Source organism: Excalfactoria chinensis, chromosome 17 (genome assembly GCF_039878825.1).
Source record: "Excalfactoria chinensis isolate bCotChi1 chromosome 17, bCotChi1.hap2, whole genome shotgun sequence".
In the NCBI taxonomy this organism is placed as follows: Eukaryota; Metazoa; Chordata; class Aves; order Galliformes; family Phasianidae; genus Excalfactoria; species Excalfactoria chinensis.
The window spans coordinates 1,535,588-1,562,180 of NC_092841.1; the positions used below are offsets into that span (position 1 = coordinate 1,535,588).

General features: G+C 49.2%; 2 protein-coding genes across 11 annotated transcripts in view; one reads left to right on the forward strand and one right to left on the reverse strand.

Annotated features, from left to right (window-relative positions):
• Positions 1-381: 381 nt before the first annotated feature.
• NDEL1 (nudE neurodevelopment protein 1 like 1) lies at positions 382-22,408 on the forward strand. 6 transcript variants are annotated; one of them, XM_072351858.1, is made up of 10 exons: positions 382-483; positions 7,336-7,433; positions 8,827-8,980; positions 10,128-10,276; positions 11,294-11,430; positions 12,901-13,074; positions 13,861-13,952; positions 15,613-15,764; positions 17,447-17,578; positions 20,787-22,389. In XM_072351858.1, the coding sequence occupies exons 2-9, from the start codon at positions 7,348-7,350 to the stop codon at positions 17,541-17,543; spliced, it is 1,041 nt and encodes a 346-aa protein (XP_072207959.1). In that variant the 5' UTR covers positions 382-483; positions 7,336-7,347; the 3' UTR covers positions 17,544-17,578; positions 20,787-22,389. The 6 variants fall into 6 exon arrangements, with proteins under 6 accessions (XP_072207959.1, XP_072207963.1, XP_072207964.1 ...); XM_072351859.1 differs by lacking the exon at positions 382-483 and adding an exon at positions 824-873 and having other exon boundaries at positions 20,787-22,388; XM_072351861.1 differs by lacking the exon at positions 382-483 and adding an exon at positions 1,775-1,840 and having other exon boundaries at positions 20,787-22,388.
• Positions 22,409-23,419: 1,011 nt separating this feature from the next.
• Positions 23,420-26,593, reverse strand: part of MYH10 (myosin heavy chain 10) — an 87,081-nt gene continuing 83,907 nt past the window's right edge. For all 5 annotated transcript variants that reach the window (XM_072351892.1, XM_072351890.1, XM_072351891.1 and 2 more), the window contains 3 exons: positions 25,712-25,820; positions 25,216-25,388; positions 23,420-25,062 (listed from right to left, as the gene is read on the reverse strand). In XM_072351892.1, the coding sequence (XP_072207993.1) occupies positions 24,918-25,062; positions 25,216-25,388; positions 25,712-25,820 (427 nt within the window). In that variant the 3' untranslated portion in view covers positions 23,420-24,917. The remainder of the gene's footprint in view (positions 25,063-25,215; positions 25,389-25,711; positions 25,821-26,593) is intronic.

Sequence of the window (26,593 nt, forward strand, 5' to 3'; positions counted from 1 at the left end):
TGCTCACCTCTGCTCCAGAGCAGAATGATGGGCAAGCAACCTCCTCCAGAACATAAGGTGAGGTACCCAACCTGCTCCAGAGCTGAGCGGTGGGCACCCAGCCAGTGCAAGAGCACCACGGTGGACATCCAATCTGCTGCAGATAGGCATGCAAGCAGATCCAGACCTGAATGGTGGGCACCCAACTTGCCCCAGGGCCCAGCACAGACCTGGCTCAAGGCGCCATTGCTAATGACAGCCCGCCCGGTTAATTGCAGAGGGCAGAGAATGAAGCATGCAAACAGGGCTGCAGCGCGGGCTGGGCGAGAGGCAACGCAGGTCGGCCGTGAAGCCACAGAGGCAGCCGGAGGGGGCGGGGTCACTCTTGACCCCGCCCCCAAACCCGCCCGCCGTGCCGTCACGACCCCGCCTCGCCCACCGCGGTGCCCGGATGAGGCAGTTCCGCCGGCGGGCGATGCAGGCTGTGACTGGGGATGCGCTCCGGTGAGTGGCGGCCGCGGCGGGGCTCGGGGCTGAGGGATGCCGCGGCGGTCAGCAGCCGGTCCGCCGGGGTAAGGGGCAGTAAGCGGTGGGCAGCAAGCAATGGGCGCTGAGCGCTGAGGGGCTGCGGCCCCGCGTCCCCACGACGATTGGCTGCAAAGTGACAACGGGGCAGGTCCCGCCCTGCGGCGCGTTCTATTGGCCGGCTGCACAGCCCTTCCTCCTTCCATTGGCTGGCACGCCTGCCTGTCTGTCGGCGGCCCGGCCTGGCCCTGCTCGCGCGGCCACCGCCCTGAGCGAGGCGCTGCTCCCCCCCCTCACCCCGAGCCCCTGAGGTAACGGCGCGGGGCCGGCCGGCCGTCGGCAGGAGGCCGCGGGGCGAACACAAGGCGGGTTGGTGCGGGGAGAGTCGGGCTGCGGGGCCCTGGAGGGGGGAGCGGGGCCGGCGGCTGGGGGCTGGAGAGGATCGCCGCACGGCTGTGTGCGGGGCTGGGGCGGGCGCCGGGGGGAGGGCGGCGTTGGGCTCGCGGGGCCCGGCCCGGGATCACAGCTGCCCCGCGGAGCCTCGGGTGTCCCGGCCCCTCCCGGTGTGGCTCTTTGCTTTCTCTGCCGGCCACAGGCGTAGCCCGTGTTCCTCCGTGCCTTTCTTCGCAGCCCAGGGGTTGTGGTACTGAGAGCTGGCACGGCCTGCTGTGCTGTCACGTACGTGGCCCGTGGACTGGGGCTTCAGGCAGTGCCAATTAACGCCTGCCCTTAATCACACTGATTGCAAGGAACGTGCTGTCACCTTGTTTCCCTCTCACAGCCATGGCTTGATCAGCTGCTCTGGTAGAGGTTGTGTTCGCTGCTGCCAGTGCCACATGTACGTCTGTGCCCCGTGTTTCCCAGCAGTTCACTGCATGTTCTGTCCCTCTCCCCCTGTGCCCAGTAGGGCCTGCCGGGCTCTATGCCGATGTGACCCATCCCGGCAGGCCCTGCCTCTCTCTCCCACTTTGATGAGTTTGACCCCAATTGCGGCAGACGTGCCGTGAAGGATGAGCACACACTGACACAAGGCAGAACACGCTCCTGGAGCTGGACTTGCAGCTGAGTGACTTCCCATTAACATCTCCTGCTGACGCGGATGGCTCTCCTCACCCACGCAGCCCCATTGTTCTCCACCCGTGCTCAGTGACTCAGGGCTGCTCTGCCCCTTCCGAAACTCACTTGACTCGGTGAGGAGTGCAGAGAGGGATTTTTTTTGCTCTCCTGGTGTTTCGTGCCCAAGGAAGTGGTTGTCTGAGTGAAACGGCAGTGGAAATGCAACTGGGTTATTTAAGCCAATCTCATATTGCATAAAAATTCCAGGACCTCGTGGCTGGTAGGTGGCCTTGCCAAGGTCGATTTTTGCTTAGATATCAATACCTGTAGTAGTAAGAGAGACTAGGAAGCTGTTATGTTTATTTGTTTAAATATAAACTTGATGCATCAGCAAAGCGGCAAGTGCACAGACGTGCTGGCTGGTAGTGGCAGCTGTGAGGTGTGGGTTAAGTGGTGTGGTCGTCTGTTTTGGTTTGTTCTTTACATTATTAATATTGGAAGAGCTCCTCTGTCCTGCTCACACATCTCAGCCTGGCTGGGCTGTGTTTGTGCTGCCAGGCAGAGCCCAGGTGCTCACCTCTCTGTGCAGAGCTGTTCTGCACACTGTTGAGAGGTGAAGGAATGTATTGAGAGGAAGATGCATTCCGTATCCTCCTCCCCTTTTGGGTTAAACCCCCCCTTCTTGTGAGCACATGGAAACACAAAGTATTTCTTACTCCTTTGGTCTATTACTGTTAACTTTCATCTTGTGACCTGTCTGTTAAAGGGACCTAAGGCTTGGTTGGCCTCTGCTTGGCTGGGCTGTGACTCATGGGTGCTGGGTGTTTTTACACAAGGTTTTCCCCTCCCTGGTACTTCTCAATTTGAGGAGATTTAAAGGTATTTGATGGATCTGAGGAGAAACCTGCATTAAGTGCTTTTCTCTCTAAGTCACTTGTCATTGTGCAGCATCCAGAAGCATCATAGCCCTCTGGCCACTACCTTCTCAAGGCATTTCTTCATCGCGGTGGTATTAATTGCTAAGAAAATGTGGAGACTCTGGGGACCTGTGTGCTGTATTTTGTCACAGGCTCTTTGCTATGCTTGTCATAAGCTCTCAGATGAAGTCATTGCTCCTGGGCAGGTCATGCTGCAGTGTTTCAGGGCTTTAAGAGGAAGACAGCAAAGAGTTGAGGTGAATAGCCAGGGTGGGCACAGCACATTGGGACCAATGCAGGTGACCTTGGGTCCTGGCATGTGCAGTTGGGCAGGGGTCTCCCCTCCATCTCTGCAGGTGCTGGTCTTTGTACCAGCCTCTTCAGGTCTTCATTTTGAGGATGCCTTGGTGGTGTTGCCTAGGAACAAACAGAAGTCGTGATGTCTTAAGATCGTGTCGTTTGTGAAAGGAGTAAATGATTTTAGTGCTGAATTCTGATGCCTTTGCTGATTGGGGTTTGTGTGTGGTTGGTAGCTTTTTGCCCCCTGTCAGATACTCTATTTGCTAGGTGTGGAAGTCTAAGCCACATGTTGTATGAGGTTAGTAAGGCAGATTCCACAGGAGACTGTTGAGATACAGCTGAGCTGTTTGCTCTCAGGTTGTTTTAAAGGCTTTTTAGCCTGAACCTGGCACAGAGTTCCTGCAGGTAGGGTTTGGTTACCTTCTGTCTGCTGTGCTGTCCACATGGGAAGAGCAGGATTTATTATTATGGCAGGAGAAGGCGCATAGTGCTGACGCTGTGCTCTGAGACTATTTTTTTCCTGAAAGCTCATATGCTGCTGTTGTAAGAGGCAAGGAGGCATTTGTTGTGGTTCACCAGAGAACATTCAGTTCAAAAATAGTATTGCAGGAAGAGACAGAGGTTCACTTTCTGAAGCAGTGATGGAAGCAGGCAGCCTTCCAAAACGCGCATGAAAATGCCTCTGGCTCCTATTTCAGGATGAGGAAAAACAAGCACAAGTTGATTGGAGAAATCTAATCCGTGGCTTCTGTTTGTTTGTTTGTTTGCTTTTGATTGTTTGCTTTCCCTTTGCTAATAAGTGAAAGACGATGCAGATGTGCTCAGATTCACAGCCACGCTTTACTCTTTGATTTAAAATAATAAAATCCAGAGTTTAATGGGGTTGGGGGTTTCCTGTCAGGTCTTGTGGGTTGGGGAGGTGAGGAACAGTAGGAACAGGTTTTCTTCAGGCTTGTGTCTGTGAAAGGGTGTAGAGCAGGAAGAGGCAGATAATGTGGGTTTGGACAGCATTGTGCTGGCAGTGTGTCCTGCTCTGTGTCACAGCTGTGGGTGATGGCAGCATCATTCCCTATGGCACAGGGAGCACTGCAGCTATGACATTGCACTTCCCCAGCTTGGGGACTCTGACAGCCAGCATGAGTCGTTACATTGAGAACTGAAGGCCAGATGTGACTCTGGCAGGGTCTCCTTATCAAGTCCCATTGCAGGTAGTTACTTGGTTAATTCCAAAGGTCAGCTGACATTTGTATTACCTCTGGTGGTCAGCAAAAAGAGCTGTGGCTGTGGTGGTGCCAGCACTGTGACTTGTCACATTTGAGTAGCAATGCTTGGCCTCTTCTTAAGTTCATCTTTATTTCCTGAAAATATTGGGCAGTCACAGCTGCAAAGGAGCAGCGCTCAGGATCACTTTGGATGCCATCACTTCGGAGGTGCTTCTGTAGCTCCTGATGTGTCAATCAATGGAGATGGCTTTTGGCTATGGAGCAGGGTGGGTTCCGAGCTGTGGGAGGGCTGGCTGAGAGTCTGAGTTTCTGAGCATCGTGTTGTGTTTCAGGCTTAGTGTTTTGGTGGGACATTTGATCCAAGCTATCACCCAGTCTCCAGTCACATGGGGAGCCAGGGGAGCCTTTTCTAAGGTTCTCTGTTATACTTCCTGCTTGTATTTTAATGGCTCAGCTGAGAGATGACTCCATGAAAATAACAGTTTGGCCTTGGCTGCAAGATTCACTGATGCACTCGAGGGGAATGCTGCTTACCTGTTAGTTTAGCTGGTTCTGCTGTGTGTTGGATTCAGGCTTTGAGTCTTTTAAGGTCTGGAAGGTATTGAGTGACCCACTTGCAAGAATGCTTTTGGGAACGGGAAGCCAGATTTGTCCTGCCCAACTAGATAAGTAAGTAAGAACACCAAAACACGATTTAGTGAAGTTTGTAACCTACAAGCTCCAGTTTTTAGGAGCAATCACAGCGTGGAAAAGCTGTTCCATTTTAGGTGCAGAGTTGCTCTGTCCCACTGACTGTGTAATGGGCGCTTGAAAGGAGCCATCGCATTTTGAACATAGCTCTTGTTGTAGAGCTGCTTGGATCTGGAGTTCTGCCCGTGTAACTGAGTTTTCCCAGGGTGCTGAGTGAATGCTAAGCTGTGCTGTAATGAATTCTGAGTGGGCATCGACATGAGCCTGCTCTCATTTTCCCTGGAAGACGCTGCTGCATTGTCTTGTCTGCTCCTGAAAGCCCCAGTGTTGTTTGTCAAAGGCCTGATTCTGCAAGTGCCACGTATGCAGAGTAGCTTCTGAATGGGAAGGGCTTGTGCTGGGCTCAGCTCTCGCACAATGCCTGCAGCCAATGCAGCCAACAGTGCGCTACAGCACGGCGCTTTGTATCCAACTCTTGGCATGCCGTGGGCATCCACTGTCCTGCACATGGTCAGAACTGTGTTAGATTCTCTTAGTGCTGTGGAGCTGCTTTTTGCTGAGCGTGTACCTGCATCTGGATAGGTCTGGTTTTCTACACCATTATTGGGGGGAATGGGCAATGGATGGCAGAAGGGAAAGGTGCAGGCTGGGAGCTGTCTGTGTCTCCTAACTCTCAAAGCAGTATTATGGTTCTGACCCACTGTGTATCACCTTTCTCTTGTCCCCCAGGCACGGGAGAGAAGGCAGGTGATAAGTTTGTGTGCAGAAATGCTTAGCTGGCATGTTGGCATGAGCTTCTGATGGAGGTGTTTCTGTAGTGCGGTTGGTGGATCAAGAATCAGTGGCGGCAGCGTTAGGTGTGATGGAAGGCACGGAGCGTGGGGAGCTGGGAGCTGTTGCTGTATAATGAGATGGACAAAGCTGGGGCACTGCATATGGCAGGTCTGCTCTGTCCCACTGGGAGACCTGGGGGGTGGCTTTGGAGGAAGAGTGGGGCTCTGATGAATTGGGGAGGACATGGGGGGTCCCAGCACTGCTGGTTGCTGCTTGCAGGGCTCCTCGGGTGTTGGTTCCAAGGGTGTGTCTTGTGCAAGCAGACAGGAAGGAGTCTTGGACCCAGACACACGTTATCGTGGCTGCTTCTAGGAAATGATGTAAGGTACTTCCTCGTACTGACTTTTCTCTGAATTCAGCTGATGGGTGGTTCCCTGATTGTTTACCTTTAGACACAGCTGTGGAGCTGACCCTGTTCAATGCTATGCTTCATTTAATGAGGTGAAAAAGTGATTGTGGCTGACTTGAGAGTGCCAGCTGAGAGCCAAGAGCCTTGTGACTTCTGCTGAGGTGGTTTCAATGTGATTGGTGTGGGACTGACGTTATGGACAGCACACAGCAGTAATCAACTGCTCACCTCTTCCTCAACCCACAGATCTGCATAGCAGTTCAGGAGCTTCTTGACGTGTGCTTGAGCCACAGCAGATGTCTGCCTGCCTTAATGCATCAGGCTGTGACAGTGGCAGCTCAGGAGGTGAATCATGGGCTCTGCATCCACTGTAAACACAGTTGATTTGTTCCCATTGTCATTAAGCTGCCTTGGTAACAGGTGCAATAACTGAAGCACATACACCCAAAGAGATTTTCATCTGAAGAGATACAGCAGATCCGTAGTGCTGGGGGGAATGGTAGAACCTCCTATGTTTTATCCTCAGCTCAGGGCCGTGTAGAAAAGGAGGCATGGTCAGTTGGCTCAGGCAGCATGAAGACCTGGCTCATGACAGACTGCTACTGCAGCACAGCTGTAAGTTAAGTAAACACAGTGAGAGAGTTGAGGTTTTTGGGACGTACTGAGCACCCTGTGGGTAAGGTTGGTTTCATGCCCTGGGTTGTGGCAGCTGCAGAACAGTGTGCCAGTTTGGCTGTGCTTTAGGTGTGAGCCAAAATGGATGGGCTGCTGTGCCCTCTGATGGGAGCGCTGTCATCGTATTGTCACACTTTCTGGGTGTCTCAAATGTGGGTCACTGAGATGCAGGACATGTCAGTGTGACACTTTCAGGCCTGGAGGGACAGCATTGGCTATTGATGACTGTCAGTGTGTGAGAGTCAGAGCTTCTAGGTCATCTGCAGTGATTAATCTGCTGTGATGAGCTTGGTACAAACACTGTTTAAAAGCCTCTGCAATAGAGGTGAGTTTAAGCTTATTCTTTTCTCGAGATTTATCATCTATTTTAAATGGTCTTTTCTGGAGAGGAAAAAAAAATGGCAGTGTTTGTACTATGCACCCTAGGAAAAACCTTTTACAAATCCAAGTGTAAACTGTGATAGCTGCACATCTTTACCCATGGTGGTCCTAAATGAGCCAGTGGCTTTAACTGCTGTTTCTGAGGTCGGTGAAGGATACAGCCCAAACTTGTGGTCTCTTTTTCAGGCTGCTACATGAGCATTTCCAGAGGTTGGGTACCATGATGTTACTTGTTGCAGCTGGTCTTTGCTCAGAGGTGGCTGTTAGGGATCATTAACATTCTGCAGGCCAGTTTCAAGTCTGTTGCTCCTGACAGGGCGCAGCTTTGAAGTACAGCAACAGTGTGGGGGGGGTTACTCTGCCTGCCTCATCATACTAAGCATTTTCTTATGTCTGCATCCTACAGGTCATATTGAACATGGACAGTGAGGAAATTCCAACCTTCTCAAGTCCAAAAGAGGAAACTGCCTATTGGAAAGAGCTTTCCTTGAAGTACAAACAAAGGTACTGTTGTATATTTTCAGAGTGGATTTGGTTCTTGATGACTGAGAATGTAGCTTCATCTATTTCTCTGCAAGACTTTAACCAAAATGAGCATTAGATGTATTAAAATGGATCTCTGCATTTCCAGCTTTAGGTGCGGCTTTTAGATCCAGCCTTGTGCAGGCTGAGTATTTCGTTCCCCGTGTTACAATGCTGTGAACTCAAGACTGAGCACGTTAGAGCAGGAGAAGAGCCCTTTTATGATCATGTGTATCTTTGTATAATTAAAATGCTGTCTTAAGTACTAGCTTGATGTTTTGCAGTAGGAAGACTGCCTGTGGGCTTGCCTGGTATCATTACTATTCCCTCAGGCTTTTTGTACTCGGTCTGAGAAGTTTCTTATTTGGTAGCTGGCTGCAATATACTGAAGCATGTTCATTATACCTCATAGTCCTGTCTGTGTTTGCCTCTGCCATCTTTTAAGGGGAGCAGAATGCTTTTTGGTTACAAAAAGTGGCAAGAGAACTTGTTGTCTTGAGTGCTGCTTGTGGTTTTTTTTGTTGTGGGGAGGGGAGTCAGCGCTGGAGGTTTCCAGCTCATTGCCTTTGGAAGGCTTTTCTTGCGCTCCATGTTAGTGTGGAATAGAAGCAAAGCCAGCTAAGCCTCTCTCAAGCCCAAGGAGCCCAAAGTGCAAGCTGTTGTTTTGTTTGGGTCTGTTTTCTGGGTGTAGGGGCAGGGGGTGGGCATTTGAGATCCCTGAGCTGTATGAAAAAAGACTGTGAGGTCTCTCTCTGATGCCAATGAATATGTAGCTTCCTAAAGCCTCATCAGTTTTCTCTGCTGGTTGCAGAGTTGAGCTATTATGGATGGTAAAGATGAGAGTGTAATTAGTGAAATATGTGGAGTTGCTGCTTCTAGTAATTTAATACCTTGCAGTGGTATAAGGTAGGTAAATGCTGGCTTCCTACCAGAGCACTTAGTAACCCTGAGATTCAAACCTTAGTGCTTTCCAGCAAAGTTATATTTCCAGGTAGTGCTGAGATGCAGTGACTATTGTTCTGTGCTGGTTTTTGCCTTAAGGATGTTAAAAGCTTTACTTAGTGACTCTCTCAAGTCTGCTAGAGTGAAGGCTAGTGGGGTACCAAGTGTCAGACTTGAAGGAATCCTGGAAATAGCCTTGATATAGGTTGGATTTGCATGTGTATTTAATAGAGTTATTTGATATAAAGGGCTGAATTTTCATTTGTAGGTAAGCAATGCAGTTTCTTTGTTTCCCCCAATTTTTACTTTCCCTGTCGAGGTCCCTGGTTACTTTAAAACTCTTGTTGCTTTTTTTCATCTAATTGTTTCTAAAGAGCAGTGAACTTTGTGCTTGAGAGACGCTGCATTTTGAGCTGATGAAATCTCCTTACAGCTTCCAGGAAGCTCGTGAAGAGCTGGCTGAATTTCAGGAGGGAAGCAGAGAACTAGAAGCTGAGTTGGAAGCACAGCTGGTGCAGGCTGAGCAGAGGAATAGAGATTTACAAGCAGATAACCAAAGGCTGAAATATGAAGTGGAAACATTAAAGGTAAGTCTAATCTGTAATGATATTGCTTCTTCCTTCAGATAAGTGTCGGGTGTCATTTTAGGCTGTCTGTTCTGTTCTTGGTTATTGGATACCTAAGCGAAGTAAAGGAATCATCTGCTTAAGATCTAGTCTTGAGCATGGCACGTACTCCAAATAAGGCCAGCAGCATACCAGAGAAATTTCTCAAGGACTTTTTCTTGTTCACATCATTAAACACTTGTCATTGAGTTTGTGCTCCTCTGTTTGAATTCTGCAGGCTTGGCCAAGTGGTGGCTTTGTTATGTACACAGGCAGCATCAGCATAGCAACGGGGAGGACAACACAAGTATGTTTTGTCAGACCAACATGTTGTCCTCTTTCTTTACAGTTTTTTGGGATTTTTTTTTCCTAATAGCAATATCTATGGAGACAGGGATTGCATAAGGATCTGTGTGTACAGAAAGTGAATTTTAGGTAATATCTCTCCATTAAGAAGTCCTTGCCTCTTTTGGGATCCTGAAAAGTACCTGTTCTGGTCATCTTGGATTATTTTATGAACGCAAGGGTTGGGATCTTACCCGGTAACAGTGATGTTTTGGGGACTACTTGTTCACATGTGCAGTCCCAATAGCTGGTACCTCTTCTTTTAAGGCCAGTAGTTTTTCCATAAGCCCCTATCTGTACCATTAGAGCAGGTGAAAAGCGTGTTTTGGAATTAATCTTACAGTCTTTCAAAGATAAGTTTGTGGACCTGGAGGTGTTTGGTAACAGATGTCAGTGGCTCTGATTTTCAGTGATGGAGATGTCAGATGAGTTCTTGTGACAGTGTGGCTTTTGTAAGGGGAGAGAGACACTAAAGAGGAGGCTGTGCAGTTTGATTTCTCTCTGTTTTTCTAGATGGTTTAGGCTTTAGAGCAGCTGTGAGTGCAGGAGCACATCTCTAAACAGCCAGCTGTGTCATTATGAGTAGTCAGTGCACAGGACCATTACACAGTGTGTGTAATGGTATCCTTAGTTCCTTTCGATGTTCAGAGTACATTCCCTCTGCCTTTACAGTTTTTGCCATGCAATCCCGTATCTGCAGACTGCAGCTTGTATGTTGCTTTGTCCCATTTGACCACTGAGTGGATGCTACTGATACTTATCTCTGGACATCTCTTTCTTTCAGGAGAAACTGGAGCACCAGTATGCACAAAGCTACAAGCAAGTGTCATTGTTAGAGGATGACCTGAGCCAGACACGGGCCATTAAAGATCAGCTTCATAAGTATGTCAGGGAGCTGGAGCAGGCCAACGATGACTTGGAACGTGCAAAGAGGTGAAGGCTGCAAAACTCTTATTTCCTTAAATATTCACTAGAGCTTGTCTGTGTTATTCAGATTCATCGTTTTATTATTCCTTTAATGGGGAGAACAAAAATGTGCGTATAAAAAATAATCTTAAAAAAACCCTAAGTCACTTGATTCTTTGTAAAGTGCAACTTACCCTTGGAGTTCACCTGGTAGTGTTGCATTACAGAAGAAAAGCTTGTGGGGGGACCTGCAATGCTTCGTGTTCTTGTGAGAAATGAGCCATGCAAGGGAGGCCAGTGCTCTAGTTTTGATACTGCCAGCCCAGTGACTCTTACATTTGTGATCCTTGTGCTCAAAGCCCCTTTGAAGGAGGAAGCTAGTGCTTTACTTAGTCCCTTTTAAATTAAACACGCCAAAGGAGTCTCCTCTTTCCTTGCATAACAGCTTAATGACTGTGGGGAGCAAATGTGGTCTGTGTAAGTGCAGAAAATGAACAGGCTGCTGCAAGAAACGCCCATTTTTGGAGTAGATCATGCTTCCGTTCTGCTGAATGGGAATTTTGCCACTGATTCAGTGGGACCAGGAATGAGCCTCTGGCTATTTGGCAGTAAGATCTAAGAGCTGAGACCTTGTTTCCACAGCACTCTTAACCTCATGACTAACTTTTGACACACATAAGTTGTCTCACTGAAATCATGGAACAATATCCCAGTGCCCTTCTTTCTGTGGACTGCTGCCTGTTTCTCCAGAGCTGATATATGAAATACATGACTTTGGAGAATGACTTGGGAAAAATGGAGCTAAGTGTGCCAGACAGGCTCTGTCCCAGCTCTTTGGTATGTCTTGGAGAGCTAGATGCTATCGTGTTCTTTTCATCTCACTCCCTTCTTTGGAGTTCTGGTCCTTTCTAAGAAGCATTTCCATAGCTTTCAAGTAACTAACTTGAATGTAGATCCTGCTAACGTTATTCCTCTGTTATGTATTTGAATACACTTTTAAGTTAGCTGAGCTGAAGAACCTAATATTCTGGATTTTATTTCTAGGGCAACAATAGTTTCATTGGAAGACTTTGAACAAAGGCTGAACCAGGCTATTGAGAGAAATGCATTCTTGGAAAGTGAACTGGATGACAAGGAATCATTGCTAGTTTCTGTACAGAGATTAAAGGATGAAGCCAGAGGTATGGCTTGCTTGATTAGTTCCGTCTTTGTATGTTGTTGGCTTACTAACAGAGACATGAAGCAACCAAAGCTCATGTTTATAAAAAGCCTCACTCAGTGAGATTGAAACTGGATGTGTAATAGAAGCGTTGGAATTTACCTGCTAATAAACAGTATGTTCTATGTATGTCTGTTGAATCTAAGAGGAAGAAATTCCTCTTGTAGGGTAAAGTTAGTGTCAGATTCTTTCAGGATTTTTAACCAAGGTGAGTAGGAAAATAGTGCTTTCTACAGATTTAGTGGAGCTGAAAGCTGTGTTCCAAAAGTTCCCTCTCCATGGCTTTGTGCCACAAGGCACAGGGAAAGTACAGAAAATAAGAGGGAAATGCATGCTAAATGGTAAATAACCATCTTTAAAAATGCTACATGCTGTTACCTTCTAAGCCTGTTGGAATTTGCCTGACTTCTTTAAGATATGCCCATAAAGGCTGTGGTTAGACCCATGGCATCAGAGATGCTTCAGGTAATCCTCAGGGCTGTAACAGTTGAGAATTCCCTGAGAGATTTCACGTTGAGTACATGGGGGGAACTTTGTTTTTATTTTAGTGGTTGGGGAGTGCGATTTCTCTAATGGGGCAGCGTGCTTGTTAGCGTGCTGTCATGGCAGGTTGGAAATCAGTATTTCTCAGCATTCTTTCCAAACTATTTCTTTGGAAACAGTTCCTCAGTGAAGGCAAGGACCTAAAAAGGACCTTTTTAGGCTGTGCCTGAAAAGGAAACTAAAGAAAACAAAAAAAAGCCAACCACGTAATGTATTATTATTTGCCTCTGGGCACTCTAGAGACTTTACAGATCCATGACTGAATTGTGCTAGATGTTCTTTATAGCAAATCTGGAATGGAAGTGGGAGGCAGAAAGGTTGTGATACAGAGCAGTCCAGAGAGATAGTGGGAATAAAACACTGGTTTCCTAATCTCCCTTCTCTTTCCCTGTCATTTGGGCTATGGATCTCTTTAGTCTGCTTGTTCTCATCTTGATGAATCAAGAAACAGCATTCCTTCACAATATCTGGCTAGTGTGCGATCCTACAGATTATTAAACTGGAAGGGCAGTGTTGGATCCCAAGATCACAAGATCAGGTCATTAACATGTTTCCTTAACCTCCCAGCTGAATGAAGTGAGCAGGCATTCGTGACTGGCTGCATTTTTCTGCAACACACTTTCCATGGAACTCAAACTACAAGTAGGGAGGAATGCTGAGGCCAGGTCACCTGCCTCACTTTCTGGGTGTACACAGCTCTCTGGGCCAGCAGAATGTGGCTCCCTTTCCATCCAGCAGTGATGGTATTTGAGATAGAGTTTTTCGCTGCTGCAGAGAGCCAGCAACAGTGAATCACTGATTATTGCAAAGTATTTTCTTCTATATAAATGAACAGAATGCTGGAGAAATCTGTCACTAATCCAGTGTGTGTCTTATCTTGCACACTCAGACCTGCGGCAGGAGCTGGCAGTACGGGAAAGGCAGCAGGAAGTTACCCGCAAGTCTGCGCCGAGCTCTCCAACTCTAGATTGTGAAAAGATGGATTCAGCTGTTCAGGCTTCTCTCTCCTTGCCAGCTACACCTGTTGGAAAAGGATCTGAAAATAGTTTTCCTTCCCCAAAAGGTACAACTCCTGGAAACTGGGCCTGGTTGGTTGGGAGTACGTTCTGCTTGTCAAAAATTTACTAACAAGAGCCTGGTCTTAATCTGACTTGAAGTAAAGACAGGTACATGTGGATCCCTACATAGCATGTGCTGGAATACTGGAGCAGTGTCAGACCGATTTAATGAGTATAATTAGTTAATACTATGGAAAGGAAAGAGTGAAGCTTAGCTACTGCTTTGTAGGGGTGAGGATTGCACTCTGCAGTAGACAACTGCAGAAGAATATATTTGGGGTTGCAGAGAAATGCTGTGACTAATATTTCAGTGGTGGGTAAATAGTGGGTAGCAGTGCTGACAGTCTGGGCTGTCTTTGTTACCATGTGCTTTCGGGGGTGCTGTTCTCTCAGGAAGCAGTAGGATATTAGCCTAGTCCTTCTTCCCATCTGGAAGGCTCAGGTCAATCACAAGGATTAAAACATTTATTTATTTATTTTAAATTAAAGTAGATTCCGGAGAAAGCTCTGGTTGGATTAGATAGATTGCAGGCAGTAGCTATGCAGATGGAGAGTGCATGAACTCTGCCTGTGTACCTAATGGGGAGGAGGGTAGTGGGCAGGAATTAAGCTTTTTCTTCTCTCTGTGGCCAGTGATTGTGTAGCCTGTGTTACTGTTTGTACAAAGAGTCTGCAGTAAGATTTTAGATTTATCTCCATGTAAAAGTGATTAATATATATATATATATATATATATATATACATTAAACAGTGGAGGAATGACGCATATAATAAAGTGTGTTTGTTTGCAGCTATACCAAATGGATTTGGTACAAGCCCTCTTACTCCTTCAGCTAGAATATCTGCACTCAACATCGTGGGAGATCTCTTACGGAAAGTGGGGGTGAGTGCTCTGTACTGAACTATCCCCAGTTCTGTGCCTTCACTGTGTGTTCATCCACATATGGGATGAAAGGGCCTTGGCTCATGCTGAATTAGTGCTGGAGTTTCTAAGGTGTCTCTCTTATTTAAGAGAGTCCACATTTGGTGTTTGTGATAACACTTGTTTTTTAATAATCTTGATTTATGGAGCAGGTTGCTACGGTTCTGATGCCAACTTTTAGAGATAAAATCCATATTTGGCGTAAAGACTTTTTTGGTGCACGGAGGCTGGACGTTAGCAGATGCTTGTTCATATTTCACATGAAAGCAGGACTCAGAGCTGAGCCTCAGCCTTAGTACCCACTGCACAGTCATGTTATGTCATGGAAGGTGAGCTGATATCAGACTGGAGTCTCTGAGGAGGTCTGCAGAAGTTACTGAGAACTGAAATGAGTAGTTTACATAAAGTAAAACGGCCCTTTGGTAAGAAAGTGAAAAAAGAAATCAGGGGAAAGCCAAGTGTTCCCATCTGTAGTTGATTGGGAAGTGAAATGTGTGAGCCTCTAAAGGGATTTACAACTGTGAGCAGGGAAGAAGCGGTTTCAACATCTGTTGCAGTGTTGCTTAGCATGCCAAGCTTTCCAGCTGAATGAAGACATGAGTTATGAGAAGCTTGTTTACTTGCCTCCTTGGGTAGTGTTTTGAGTGGAAGCATGGGCAGCCTTGGTGTCTAGCCTCCAGGGCTGGCTTTCCTCTATCCTGTGTGGTTAGCACTGAGAACAGAAATAGCTGACGTGAATATGGTTGTTTTAGCCAAATTTGACATTAAAAATCAGATCATTGCTTGTATTTGGAGCTGGTGAGCTCATCAAGGCTGGGTTGAAAGGGCAGCAGGATGGCTTGGGGTTACAGAGTGGTATGTTTAAAATGGGATCATTGTGAGTAAGAGTCTGTAGGGGATTTAGGGAGCTTAATGACATCCCATGTGATTGCTCTGCGAGGACAGGAAATGCCAAATAAGCATGCTTCTTTCCCAGCCTGTTCTTAAAGACATGCAGCCAGTGATGCAAAATTCCAGCTCATACATTCATTTAGTAATAATTATAGGATGTGCAGGATTTCTCTGGGTTGTCTTACCTGTAGGATGTCTCATCTTGTGCCTTGGGCTCCCTTTCTCTCCAAGATGTTCCCTTCAGTTTTCTTGCTGGCATGTGTGACAGCGAGCTATGTGGCACAGCTCAAACCACTGGACAGAACTGGGGTTTTGGTGTCCACCCTGCTAGGAGTCAGTGGATGAGGCAAGTCTGCTACCTTGTATAGGAGAAAAAGAACTGGTCGGGCTTGCTTGGATATAGTAGAAATGAAGTAGAAACCTTGGAGACAGGCTTAGCTGCCTTTATTTCCCTCTTATGCTGTGTCTGTAGCACTTCTTCTGAAGCATAGCAGGGTGGATCAGCAGAAGTTACTGAGCATCAGCATCTCATTACGTGGTTCTCATTTGAGAAAACAACAGCTTTGTTCCCATTTAGCTCAGTTTTAGCCAAAGATGATCACGCTGTGGGGTTCTGATCATAGTGATCTCTGGTCATGCTGAAGCTTGAACTGGAGTAGCAAAATATTTTCTCTAAAAAAACAAAATGAAATCCCTCTTCTCCCTCCTTCCACCTCTTTCCCTTTCACAGGCCTTAGAATCCAAATTAGCTGCTTGCAGAAATTTTGCAAAGGACCAGGCGTCACGGAAATCCTACATTTCAGGGAATGCTAACAGCAGCATGATGAACAGCAACGGCACCAAGTACCCTCATCCAGGGCATACTTCTTTCTTTGACAAAGGGTAAGTCGGTATGTGTTTGTGCACTGAGGGTGGTGGGGGGGCGTTTTAGGATGCTGTGTGAAGCAGAAGTTTTCCTTGGCTCGTTTTTAGCCCACCACAGCTTTTGTCCAGTAAGACAAATAATCTGTGGAGCCAGGTTCTCAAGGGGATGGAGAATCAGCGTTCCACTGCAGGCTTCTGTAAAGCAAAGAGGAAAACAAGTGTTTGACCTCTCAGCTGGTGGGATGTCATTGCCTGTGCTGCCCCTCTGCTGCCTCAGCTCTTGGTGACTGCATGAATCTTCTGGTGCATTGATTCGTGCCCTTCAGAAGGATCTCAAGCAGACAGTGGTGGGGTTGCCATAGCTGCTGATGCATTTGTGTGCAGGGAGTGCCTGATCTGCAGTGCTGGAGGTTCCCTTAGTAGTAAGAGCTATAAGTGTGGGGCAGCACATGCTCCCTTGGAGAGCGGTGCCCTCGTTGCTCCACTCCTCCCTGCTACCAGTGAAAAAGAAAATGTTATTAACTGTGTAATCCTTGGTGATAGAAGGGGCAGCTGTCCTGTACTGTCCTGCTGTGTGTCATCCACAATGTTTGAAGCTGCTTTTACAGGAAAGACCACCCTGTGTCTCTCGTGTGACTTGCTTGTAGTTGGAGCTTCCTCTCTGACATGGAGAAGTGCTTCAGCAGGAGGATTTTCCCACAGTCGTTCATAGCTCAGAGCCCTGTGGTTGCATGAGCAGCCCTGAGGAGCAGGGTGTGCAGCCCAGCTTTCCTCCAGTGTTACCCAGCAATAGAGAAACCCGTGCCCAGTGTCACTGTGAAAATGCCTTCCTTGCTCTCTGCTGGTGGTAGTCTTCACTATCAGACTTCAATCCAGAGCAGCTTTAATGCTGATATTCAGCACATCCTCAAAACAGAATTTATTTAGAGCTCTAAACAACTTAAACAGTGCCACATAGAGAGCAGACAGGCTGGGTTTCTGGAATCTTCCTTGTGTGAGCTGAATCATGTTGCTATGTGGGTAGCAGGGCACGTTGCATCTTAAAAACTGGTAAGAACTTTTAGAGCTACTGTTGTTTCTTGCTCTTGGAAAGGGAGCATTCACATACTTAGCAAGGTCAGCATCACGTGCGAATGGGACAGACTTTGAGGTTGGCTGCATACTGGAAGGCTGACCAGGGTCTGTGCATCACCACAGCAGTGATGGTGGCAATGTGGGCTTCAGTTCATGTACAGGCTGTCAGAGCAGTGCTGGGGGAGGGATTAGAACTGTTCTTAGGAGGCAGCGTGGCTACAGTGAATTGTGGTATGGTAATAAGCTGATTGCTGTGTGGGATGGGAGTCGCTTCTAATTACCTAGATTGTCATCACTCTTGTTATCTGGGCTGGCTGCCTGCAGTTCAGGGCAGGCCGTAGCTGAAAAAGGCTTAGAAACGTGTCCCCTTGATAGAGAACTTCCTCAGCAGTGGGATCAGCAACTCACACCTCACAGCTGCCCTGCTCTGCCTTCCTCATGGCCCAGGGCTGGGTGCAGTGTTGTGCTGCACACACATCTCCACATCTGCCATGTAAACCTGCTTCGTGTGCACGTGAGAGCAGAGCAGAGCCCTCCCATCAGTGAGCTGTGTGCATCGCAGCAGTTGGGCATGGGGCTGAGCCGAGGTGTGCCCTTTCTTCTCCCCTCTTCTCCTTTCTCTCCAGCCCCTGTACTCTCTTCCCTGCCCCAAACTGTCGCTGGAGCCTGAAACAGCCACACGTGCTCATAGACCCGGTCCAATCTGCAGCCGCTGCCTTATGAACAGCCAGTTGTTGGGTGGTGGGATTGTGCCAGAGGTAATCCAGCCATGTCATTACGGTTCCATTTGCTTTCCTTTCTCTGCCTTTTTGTTGCTAAAAGTGTTTGAGCCTCTGTCTCTCAACAAACACCTGCTCTGTGCTTGCTGAGCAGAGCTGGGCAGATAGCTGAGAAAGGTGCAGGAGCCAGGGTAGGAGCAGTTAGCTCAGTATCAATTGAGGGGACTTGGAAGAGTCAGGAAATAACAAACTATTGTATTGGGTTTTATGTTAAGCTCTACCAAGTCTGGTACAAGATCGTTTTCCTACAGGCTGGTTCCTTTAGGAACGCAGTGATTCTCTGTGCACCCCAAGGCCTGGCAGAACAGCACCTGAGGGATGTTCTCTGATGGAAATGTGGTTTTTTGCAGTAATAATTGCTATTGGCTGTTAGGGACTTTGATCCACTTGGGGAATAAAATGGCTCTGACTTTGCTGGGTGCCACAGAGGCACCGTGACAGCTGAGCTGTAACCACAGCAAGCCAAGGTGAGGTGTTTGTTCCTTGGGGCACAACCTCCTTGCTCACAACTCTCTTGCTCCTCTTTCTGCTTTCTTGACCATCAGAGTCATTGCAGTTAAATGTGAGAAATGCCTCTGTTTGCACATTGCTGGTATATTCCCACCATGGGTGTAGGCATAGTGGCAGTCACTGCACTAGGATCCCTGTCTGCCCTGCACAGCATCCTTGTGCAGAGCTCAGGGAGCAGCAGCCAGGTGAGGTTCAGTCCAACACTTCTTCCTGTGTCTCAGCTCAGGGTTATGCTCAAGAATGTCTTTTCTGTGTGCATAAACTATTTCACTTTTTCTCCACTAGGCGTGAAAAGGTGATATTCCCCACCTTGGTCATGGGTAAATGAATTCATTTGCAATGATAAGCTGCATGCATTTTAACTGTGGTGCTTGGAGATGCAGAGTTGGTGGATATGCTAACTGCATGAGGTAGTTTTCACAGCATTACAAACTAATAGATAATGATTGAAGCCTGAGGCGATAATCTCTCTCTCTCTTTTTGCTTTAGATAAGTTTCTCTGGTGCTGTGACCAGTTCCAGGTGTAAGATTGAGAGCTGCTTGCTTTCTTGGTTTAATAACTCTTCAAATATATGCATGTTTCTGATGGAATTGGATCTATCAGAGATATGGGGTGAAGCATTGCTGCTGTAGCCCCAGCTAATCCCCAAGTGAGTTTGCCCTTTGGCTGTGTTTCTCCTTCAGCACTGTGCTGGATGTTGGCCTGTCTCTGGAGGGAGCAGGGATGGCTGTTCCCTGCTGCGTGTGCAGCGGGTGCCGGGATGGGTTATTCAGCTCCAGGACAGTCTTCTGTTGAGGTTCTGTTTGATGCTTAGAGTTGAAGGAGCCTCAGAGACTTTGTGCTAAGGACAAAATACAGCTTGAAAAGCAGATTAATGAGTAAAGATCCATCTGGAGCAATCACGGGGCAGAGAGCAGCTGGAAATGGGCACAGAGTTTATGTCGTGGTCAGGACAGCAGTCAGAAACACCCAGCAGGAGCTGCTGCAGGGGATACTTCCAGCAGGGACTGTTGGCTTGGGATCAGTCTGAGGCGCTGGCCCTGATGGACCCACCATAGAGATGGCTTTCTGCAAATCAGGGCTGCTGCTTGATCTTCGTTTCTGCACCAAGGGTGAATCCAGGCAAGCAGTGTGCAGTGCGAGTGTTCTTGTCCTGCTGTGCCCTGCTCAGCGATGGCTCCTTCTCCTTTTTGTCTTGGGCTTCGTGAAATTGTTTGTGACGCCGGTGGCTTAATCTGAGCCCTGCCACATCTGTGTGACATCTGTGCAATGGGCCTGAGTGCTTCATGGCCTCTGGCTTTGATTATATTCCTCTGGGATGCAGAAAAGGGCATCATCATGCTGCTGAATGGGCCTCAGAGCAGGAGCTGAAAGGAGTTACATCCCTTAAAGCTGAAACTCTGCCGTTCCTGCCTTGAAATGTCTCTTTTCTCTTCCAAAGGAAGCAAACCACATTTTAATCCCGTTTATTTTTTCTTTCTCCCCTGTGCTACTTGGCAGGGCTGCTTTCTACCTGATAACTCATTTGCAGAGTCATGTTGGGACCGGCTTGGCTTCCTGCCCCTTCATTCGTGTGAAAATAGCAGAGTACATCTGCTCTAAGACTCTTCCAACAGCCTTTTGCTGCACGCAGTCATGGAGGCACCTGCCTCTGAACCGCATCGGAGATCGTATCTCAGTCAGTTGAAATTTCAGCCTTAACAGGAAAGGAGGTGGCAAAGGTTTCATCCACGCAGCCCCATGTGGGATGTGACAGGCTTTGCTGGGGGATGGGGAGGGCTTTGCGTTTCCCTGTGTTACCATGGGAAGGCAACCTTGCTAGCAAGCATTCAGGTTCTTCACCTGCTCCTCTGGAACAGTGCTGTAATTGGCGAGCACAAGGAGCAGTGGGGCAGCAGTGGGGTGGGTGTGCTGCCCTGCTGAGAGGTAACTGCATCTCCTTATCAAGGCTGGGCTGACGGCAAGCAGCAGATGGTGAGCTTAGGCGCAGTGTGCTGAGCCTAATTGCAGGAGATCTGTCAAAGCCCAAACAGGGTAGAGGCTGTGGAAAGCTGTCACACACACGTGCTGCTCCCTGCGCTGTGTGCCCTCATGGCTGAGAGCAGTTTTGCAGCTGGGTGAAGGCTGTGGGTTCAGGGGCTCAGTAGGGAGGGGTGGAGCACGGCTGGAGGGCCCCAGAGCCCCTCTGCACCCCCAGCTCTGCTGTGCTTTAACATATGCTGCCTGTTCTCACTGAGCCCATTCCTCCATTGTGTGGTCGCACTGCAGCTGTGTTGAGTGTGTGCAGGTAGACAAACAGATGCCTCCCATTCAGTGTGCTGGGATCAGCCTGTGTGAAGCCACCTGGGATGAGCAATTGGGTTTGAAGGGAGCCAGCCTTGCCTGGCTGTACCCTGAGGGCTGCCTAGGGCCTGTAGGCTGGGAGCAGCTGATGCTGGGCAGAGGGGAAAGACATGGGGAGCAGGCCTGGGGAGCAGCTGTGCTGCCGTTGGCTGTGCCACTCCCTAGGCTGTAGCCCCTTGTCCTCTGTGCAGCCACTGCAGTCAGCATGGCCCTGTCCCTATCACTGTGTGCTTTGAGGGTGTATGTGCAGCAGGGGGGTCATGGGTTGGAGGGGTCGGGCTCTGCCCCCAGGGAAGCCTGGCACTGACCTGTCTGTCTCTTGTTGCTTCTCAGGGCAGTAAACGGCTTTGACCAAGGGACTGCAGGACTGGGAGCCTCCAGACCTTCCTCAGCACCTGGCATGCTCCCCCTGAGCGTATGAGTCAGCGCCAGCTTGTGCTTGGACTTACGGACGCTTTTCTCGGCCCAGCAAGAGAAGTGCTTTGGTTTCCTCCCCCTCCCTGCCCCGTGGGAACAGGACCTGCACCATGGCGTGCAGCAGTGCCCGTGCTGCTAGAGGAGAGCCCGTGCTTGCAGCCTTTCATGTCCTGTTAATAGAGTAAACTGTAGTGGGTGTGCTCTGTGGCCCCATACCATGTGTGCTGCACAAGCTGACACATAGTGCTCTGTTCCTGGGGATGCAGAACCTCAGCCAGGTGCTGCTCGACCTGTCACTGCATCTCTTCTCTCAGTTAGGTTTGGCGTGACAAAAACATTTGTGGCTCTTCTTGAAGGCTACACCTCTGCCTGCCTCTTCTCACATCCTGATGTTTAAGCCAACCAGCTGCTGTCCTCCCCATAGGGCTTTAACCTCTCAAGACACACAGGGTGAGGCTGGGAGCAGGGGTGGGTGCTGGGGTGTGAGTTAACGCAGCACAGAGATCACTGTTAGCCAGGTGAGCTGCTGGCCGTGTCCATAAGGCCCTTCCCCAGCCCAGCAGATGGGTGTAGAGCTGCTGCTTGGGGGGAGGACAAGGGGGGAGCCAGGGATGGGATGGCAGCAAGTTGGGGAAGGTTCCTGTAGGCCCAGCACACATCAGTGAGCATCATTGCCCTCAACAGCCCTGGGCTGAGCTTGGCTGGAGCCTCCTCCCTTGGCACAGGGCCTGCAGCAAGCATCTGCTTCCCATGTGCCTGAACCATCCCCCTGTCCCAGCACTCTGCCCTCCTTCTTAGTGACACTTCTGCCCCCCCAGCTCCAAACCAGACATCAGCTCTTTAGGAAGCCGCTCAGCCCATAGGTTGCAGTGCAGATGAACTGCCCCATCCTAGGACCCCGTATCCATCAACCCCATGTTCAGCTCTGTAATATAGGACCGGATTTCAGTGTCACCTGCAGGCTTCTGTGACAGTTTTGGGCGACTGTGGTGTACCTTGTGGGTCTTTCAAGCGATGCATTGATGTGAGTTCTCTGTGCCTCAGAGCTGGTGGATTTTGATGTGAACCAACACACCCCACGGGGCTCTGAGGGAAAACAAAACCCTTCCTTCCAGGTTTGGTCCATCGTGTTCCTTTGGCTCTGCAGCTGTACATTGGTTTATTTACAAGCGCTGAGAGAAACCATCGGTCCCAGCAGAACAGAGGTGGGGATGTTCCCCCTTTGCTCTTAGGGCCCTTATGGTCCTCCTTTCCTGTGCATCCTCTGCTGCATTTGACTGTTTACATTTGTTTTATTGTACATAGGTTTGTAAACATATTCTCTTTGCCTAAGATCTTTGTACATAACTTAACTTGGGCTTTGTAGCTTTATTTATTCAAAGTCTATATGGCATGTTTCAATAGGACAAGTGTACCACACCACCACGGTCACACGGCATAATGTGGTTTAAAGGCAAAACAGAAACAATCCAACAAAACCTGAGAGTAATATTCCAAAAATAAAGTTCTTTTCATGTGGCTTGGGTGGATTGTGCAGGAGAGGCAGCGCTGCCTGTGTTTGTCCTGCAGTGTGTTTGGCTCAGCAGGGTGCAGAGGGATGCACTGCTCTGCTCTGCAGCTCCTGCCCCTGATATTGACTCTGCACATGGTGGTGGGGCAGGAATCTGCTCCGTGTCCTTGTGATCTCCAGCTGCAGATGCTGTCTGTGCTATTGGTACCCCACGCCCCCCTCCAGAGCTGTGTGTGTGTTCCAGCACTGCCCCCCAGCAGCAGAGCCCTGTGCTGCTGCTCAGCCCCCCCCAGGTGCTCGTGGCCCCGTCCCACCCAGGATCACAGCACAGCCTTCCTGCTGCTGCCCTGCAGTGTGGCACCCCATGGAAATGCCAGCTGGTGCCAAACAGAGGCACCCACCAACCCACAGCAGCTCCTTCCTGGGAGATGTATGTGGACAGGATTGCCTCCATTGCAGTTGGCTGCCCTCCGACCCCTCAGAAAATCCCCTAACAGCAATAAACTGCTCCTGCACAGAGCCCACGTGACTGCAGTACTGCAGGGAGATGAGAGCACAGGCTGTGACACGCAGGGCATGGCACCAGCTCTGCAGCACTGAGGTCATCGGGCTGTGATGCTCTTCCTTCACAGCAGGAGCAGCAGCAGCCCCAGCCCTGAGGGCAGCCCACAAGGAGCAGGATGGGACCTGGACAGAAGCAGCAGCGCAGCCCCAGTTTGATGCTCACAGCCCACACTTGGTTGGGGCCCAACCAGCACAGCTCCCACCTCCACCACCCCCAGCTGCAGCACTGAGCTCACACCCTCCCTGCTGCCAGCGCTGCTGCTGGCTGTGGAGGCAACAAGAACAGCTTTCCCTGCTCCCAGGAGAGTCCAGATGCTGATAAATAGAGGATGGGAAGCAGGCAGGGTTTGAGCCCCCTTTGTGATACTGAGCGGCGCTACCAGTGGAGTTCTAAGGCTCAGCCCTCACCCAACACTTGACGCTGCATGAAGAGAAAAGAGCAAAAGAGAAAACCAAAACACTAAGAAGGGAGCAGTCAGCTTCCAGCCATATTCTCCTTTATTAAGGTCTATGCCAGCCTCAAGAAGTAGCTCTTCCTGTAAGTAAACAGAGCAGGCGGCCACAGCTATAATGAATAAATTTATTGTCTTACAAAAATCATTGTCTAGAAATATGGGTATACAAGAAAACAAGATATTTGCAGTCAGATGCCTGGTGGTCAACAGCCAGTTTGATTAAAAATACCCAAACACAAACAAAACCTTTGCGACGGATGTTAAAGCTTTGAACCAAAAGAAGGAAATCCGTATCTTTTTGTTGGAGCGCGTGGCAGAGGAAGGTTCCTATTAACACTGATTCATTGTCACTAATAGCCATAATACCACTTGGACTAGAGAGGTACATGATATGAAGCACAGTCAAAATTAATACATTAAATCATCGTTATATAGGCAAATTATATATGTAACATTGTCTTAGTACTGTAGTGTCTAAGGCACTTTCTGTAATGTCAGTTTTTCAGCTATTGAAACAAAAGGAAGGCTAACTACTGCTGTAATACTGCTCAAATCAAAACCAACAACAACGACGACGACGAGAAAAGGATTCACATCCACTGGCATGTTAACTGCAGGCAGGAGCATCCCCCTGCGCAGCGCTGTGAGCACGGCCACCGTCCTGAAGAGCGCTCGGCCTGACGTCAATAAGTTACTGTGCCTGTGCTGTATGCTCGTTTCCACTGGTGTTCACATCGTCCTAGCCTTACTATGTATATACAGACCTGTCGGGCGTGGGAAGAGCAGGACGCTACAGCTGCAAAGTACTGTACACAGAGGAACGGTGCCGCTGCTGGCCTGTACTGCATGACATGAATGGATGGAGCGAGTGCTGAGAACACTCCAAAATGGTAGTGAGGGTTAAAAGATGGACACTACTCACTCATCACTACGTTTCCCCCTAACGCTTCCCGAGGCTCTTTGCAGTTCACTCACGGATTGTGTGTCGGTCACACAGTTAGGAGAAAAGAAAGATGAGGGTGCAGTTTGGTCTTCAATGATCCAACGGGCTCAGCGCAGCCAGGGGCTGCCCGAGCACAGAAGAAATGGAAGGATGCTGTCTGTACAAAGCATGCTGAGCCATGACAACGGGGCTGTCCCAACCACCAACCCTCTGGGAATGAAGTTTTGTGGGGGGTTTTTTAACCAAGTTTCATCCTTCACACGATGCTTTATAAAATGGCTTTACAGTGAGTGTCTGGAAAATAGATGCACTGAAACAGACGATCCCATTTTGTTACTATATGTAAAAAAAAAAATTATATATAATAGGGGTTGTACCTATATCTGAAGCAGGGTACAGTATGGTGAGGCTGGAGAGCCTTAAGACATAGTTGACCTATGGTAAGTAACCTTGTAGCATGCCGACATTTAGTAAGGCAGATTTAGGGCCACAAGGCAGTCTGGTGGTCAGGAAAGTCCTCTTTGCTCTGCCGACTGTTGTGTAAAGGTCTCTGCATGCAAACGGTGTGCGGGGCTCTACTCTGCAGGGCTGGGCTGCGCTTCGTTCACGTCGCTGCCTTTGCTCTCAGCGTCGTCATCTGACAGCTCCAGGGAGGCCCCTTCGATGTGCAGCTGGCGCCTCCCGGATCGGCCGGAGGAAAAGGTGATGGGGCCGCCCCTCCTGCAGGCAACAAACGGACAACAGCCTCAGCATCGTCCTCACGCTGCCCCAACGGCAGACTCCAGTGCAGCCCATCCCCGAAGCTCCACAGCTGAGCGCTCCCCAAGGACGCAGCATTACAGACACAGCCCTGCCACCTCCTGCACCACGTACCTTAGCCTGTTTTTTAGGGTGCTGACCTCCCGGCTCAGGCCCTCGTTAGCCTCCGTGGCATCATCCAGCTCACGTTGCAGTTTACGTCGGGAAGCATTTGCACGTGTGGCTTCTTCCTCAGCCTCCTCCAGCTGGCGCTTCAGCTGTTTCATCCTGGCATTTGCTTTTTCCATCTAAAATAAAATCAGGTTGTCAGGATCAAAGTCAGCAGGTGCAGCCCTGCAATGTGGGAAGGCAGAGAGGTTCTCCAGCCCTCCAACCATCCCTGCTGGAGATGGAGCCTCAGCGCAGACTCCCATCTGGATCTCAGAGACCGGAGTGCATAACACATCATAACAGAGCTAACAGGGAGCAGGCAAGGAACTGCTCCACCAGTTCAGTTATCAAGACGGGGATTCCCTCACATCTTCATTATAAAGCTCCTTAACAACACCTTCCTACTCAGAGCAGGGCTGTACCCACCTTTCCCAAGCACAAACAAAGCCATTCCACCCACCTGCTCCTTGTACTGGTCCGCGTGGCGGCGCTCATCCTCCACCTGCATGAAAACTTCTTTCAGTTTCTTCTCCGTGCGCCGCACCAGTTTGTTCGCAGCTGCTCTTTCCCTGGAAGCAACCAGAAGCCACATGAAGGCGGTGAGCACCACATCTGCTCTCTCACAAGGTTTCCTGCCTCACTGTGCAGCTCAATCCTGAGCCTGACGTGCCCGCCGCCACCAGCAGCACTGACTTCAGTTTAAATACACTGGATGCAGCTTTAGAAGCATGAAGTACAAGCACTGGAGCAGCACAAGTACCGTTTGAAGGCTAAAAGGAGGGACAGGGATGTGCTTCTACACAGCAAGATTCAACAGAGCAGTGTTAGGGTTATTTGCTATTCAAAGAATGGCTGAGGTGAGGAGGGACCCCTGGAGGCCAACAGGGCCACACAGAGCTGCTTTTCCACACCCAGCAGCTTTGGAATGCCTCCAAGGAAGAGACCCCACAATCTCTCAGCAACCTGCACCAGTGCTCAGTCACAACCAGTCAAAAAGTGGAATCTCCTGCATTCCAGCTCCTGCCCACAGCCTCTTGTCCTGTCCCCGGACACCACTGACAAGCGCCAGGCTCCACCCTCTGCACCTCTCTGATGGATGTGCATATACAGATGACATCCCCAAGCCTCCTCCAGGCTCTGCAGTCACAGCTTTCAGCTTCTCCTCACAAGAGAGAAGCTCCAGGCCCTTCAGCATCCCTGTAGCACTCCTTCCTCTTTAAGGCCTAACCCAAAGAGACCAGCGTCTCAAGGAGATGTTTGGCCTTCAGAAGCTTCTGCTAAAGCAGCTGTGGTTTCTGGGACTACCAGCCCACACAATCACTTGTTAACTGCAAGAAATAAA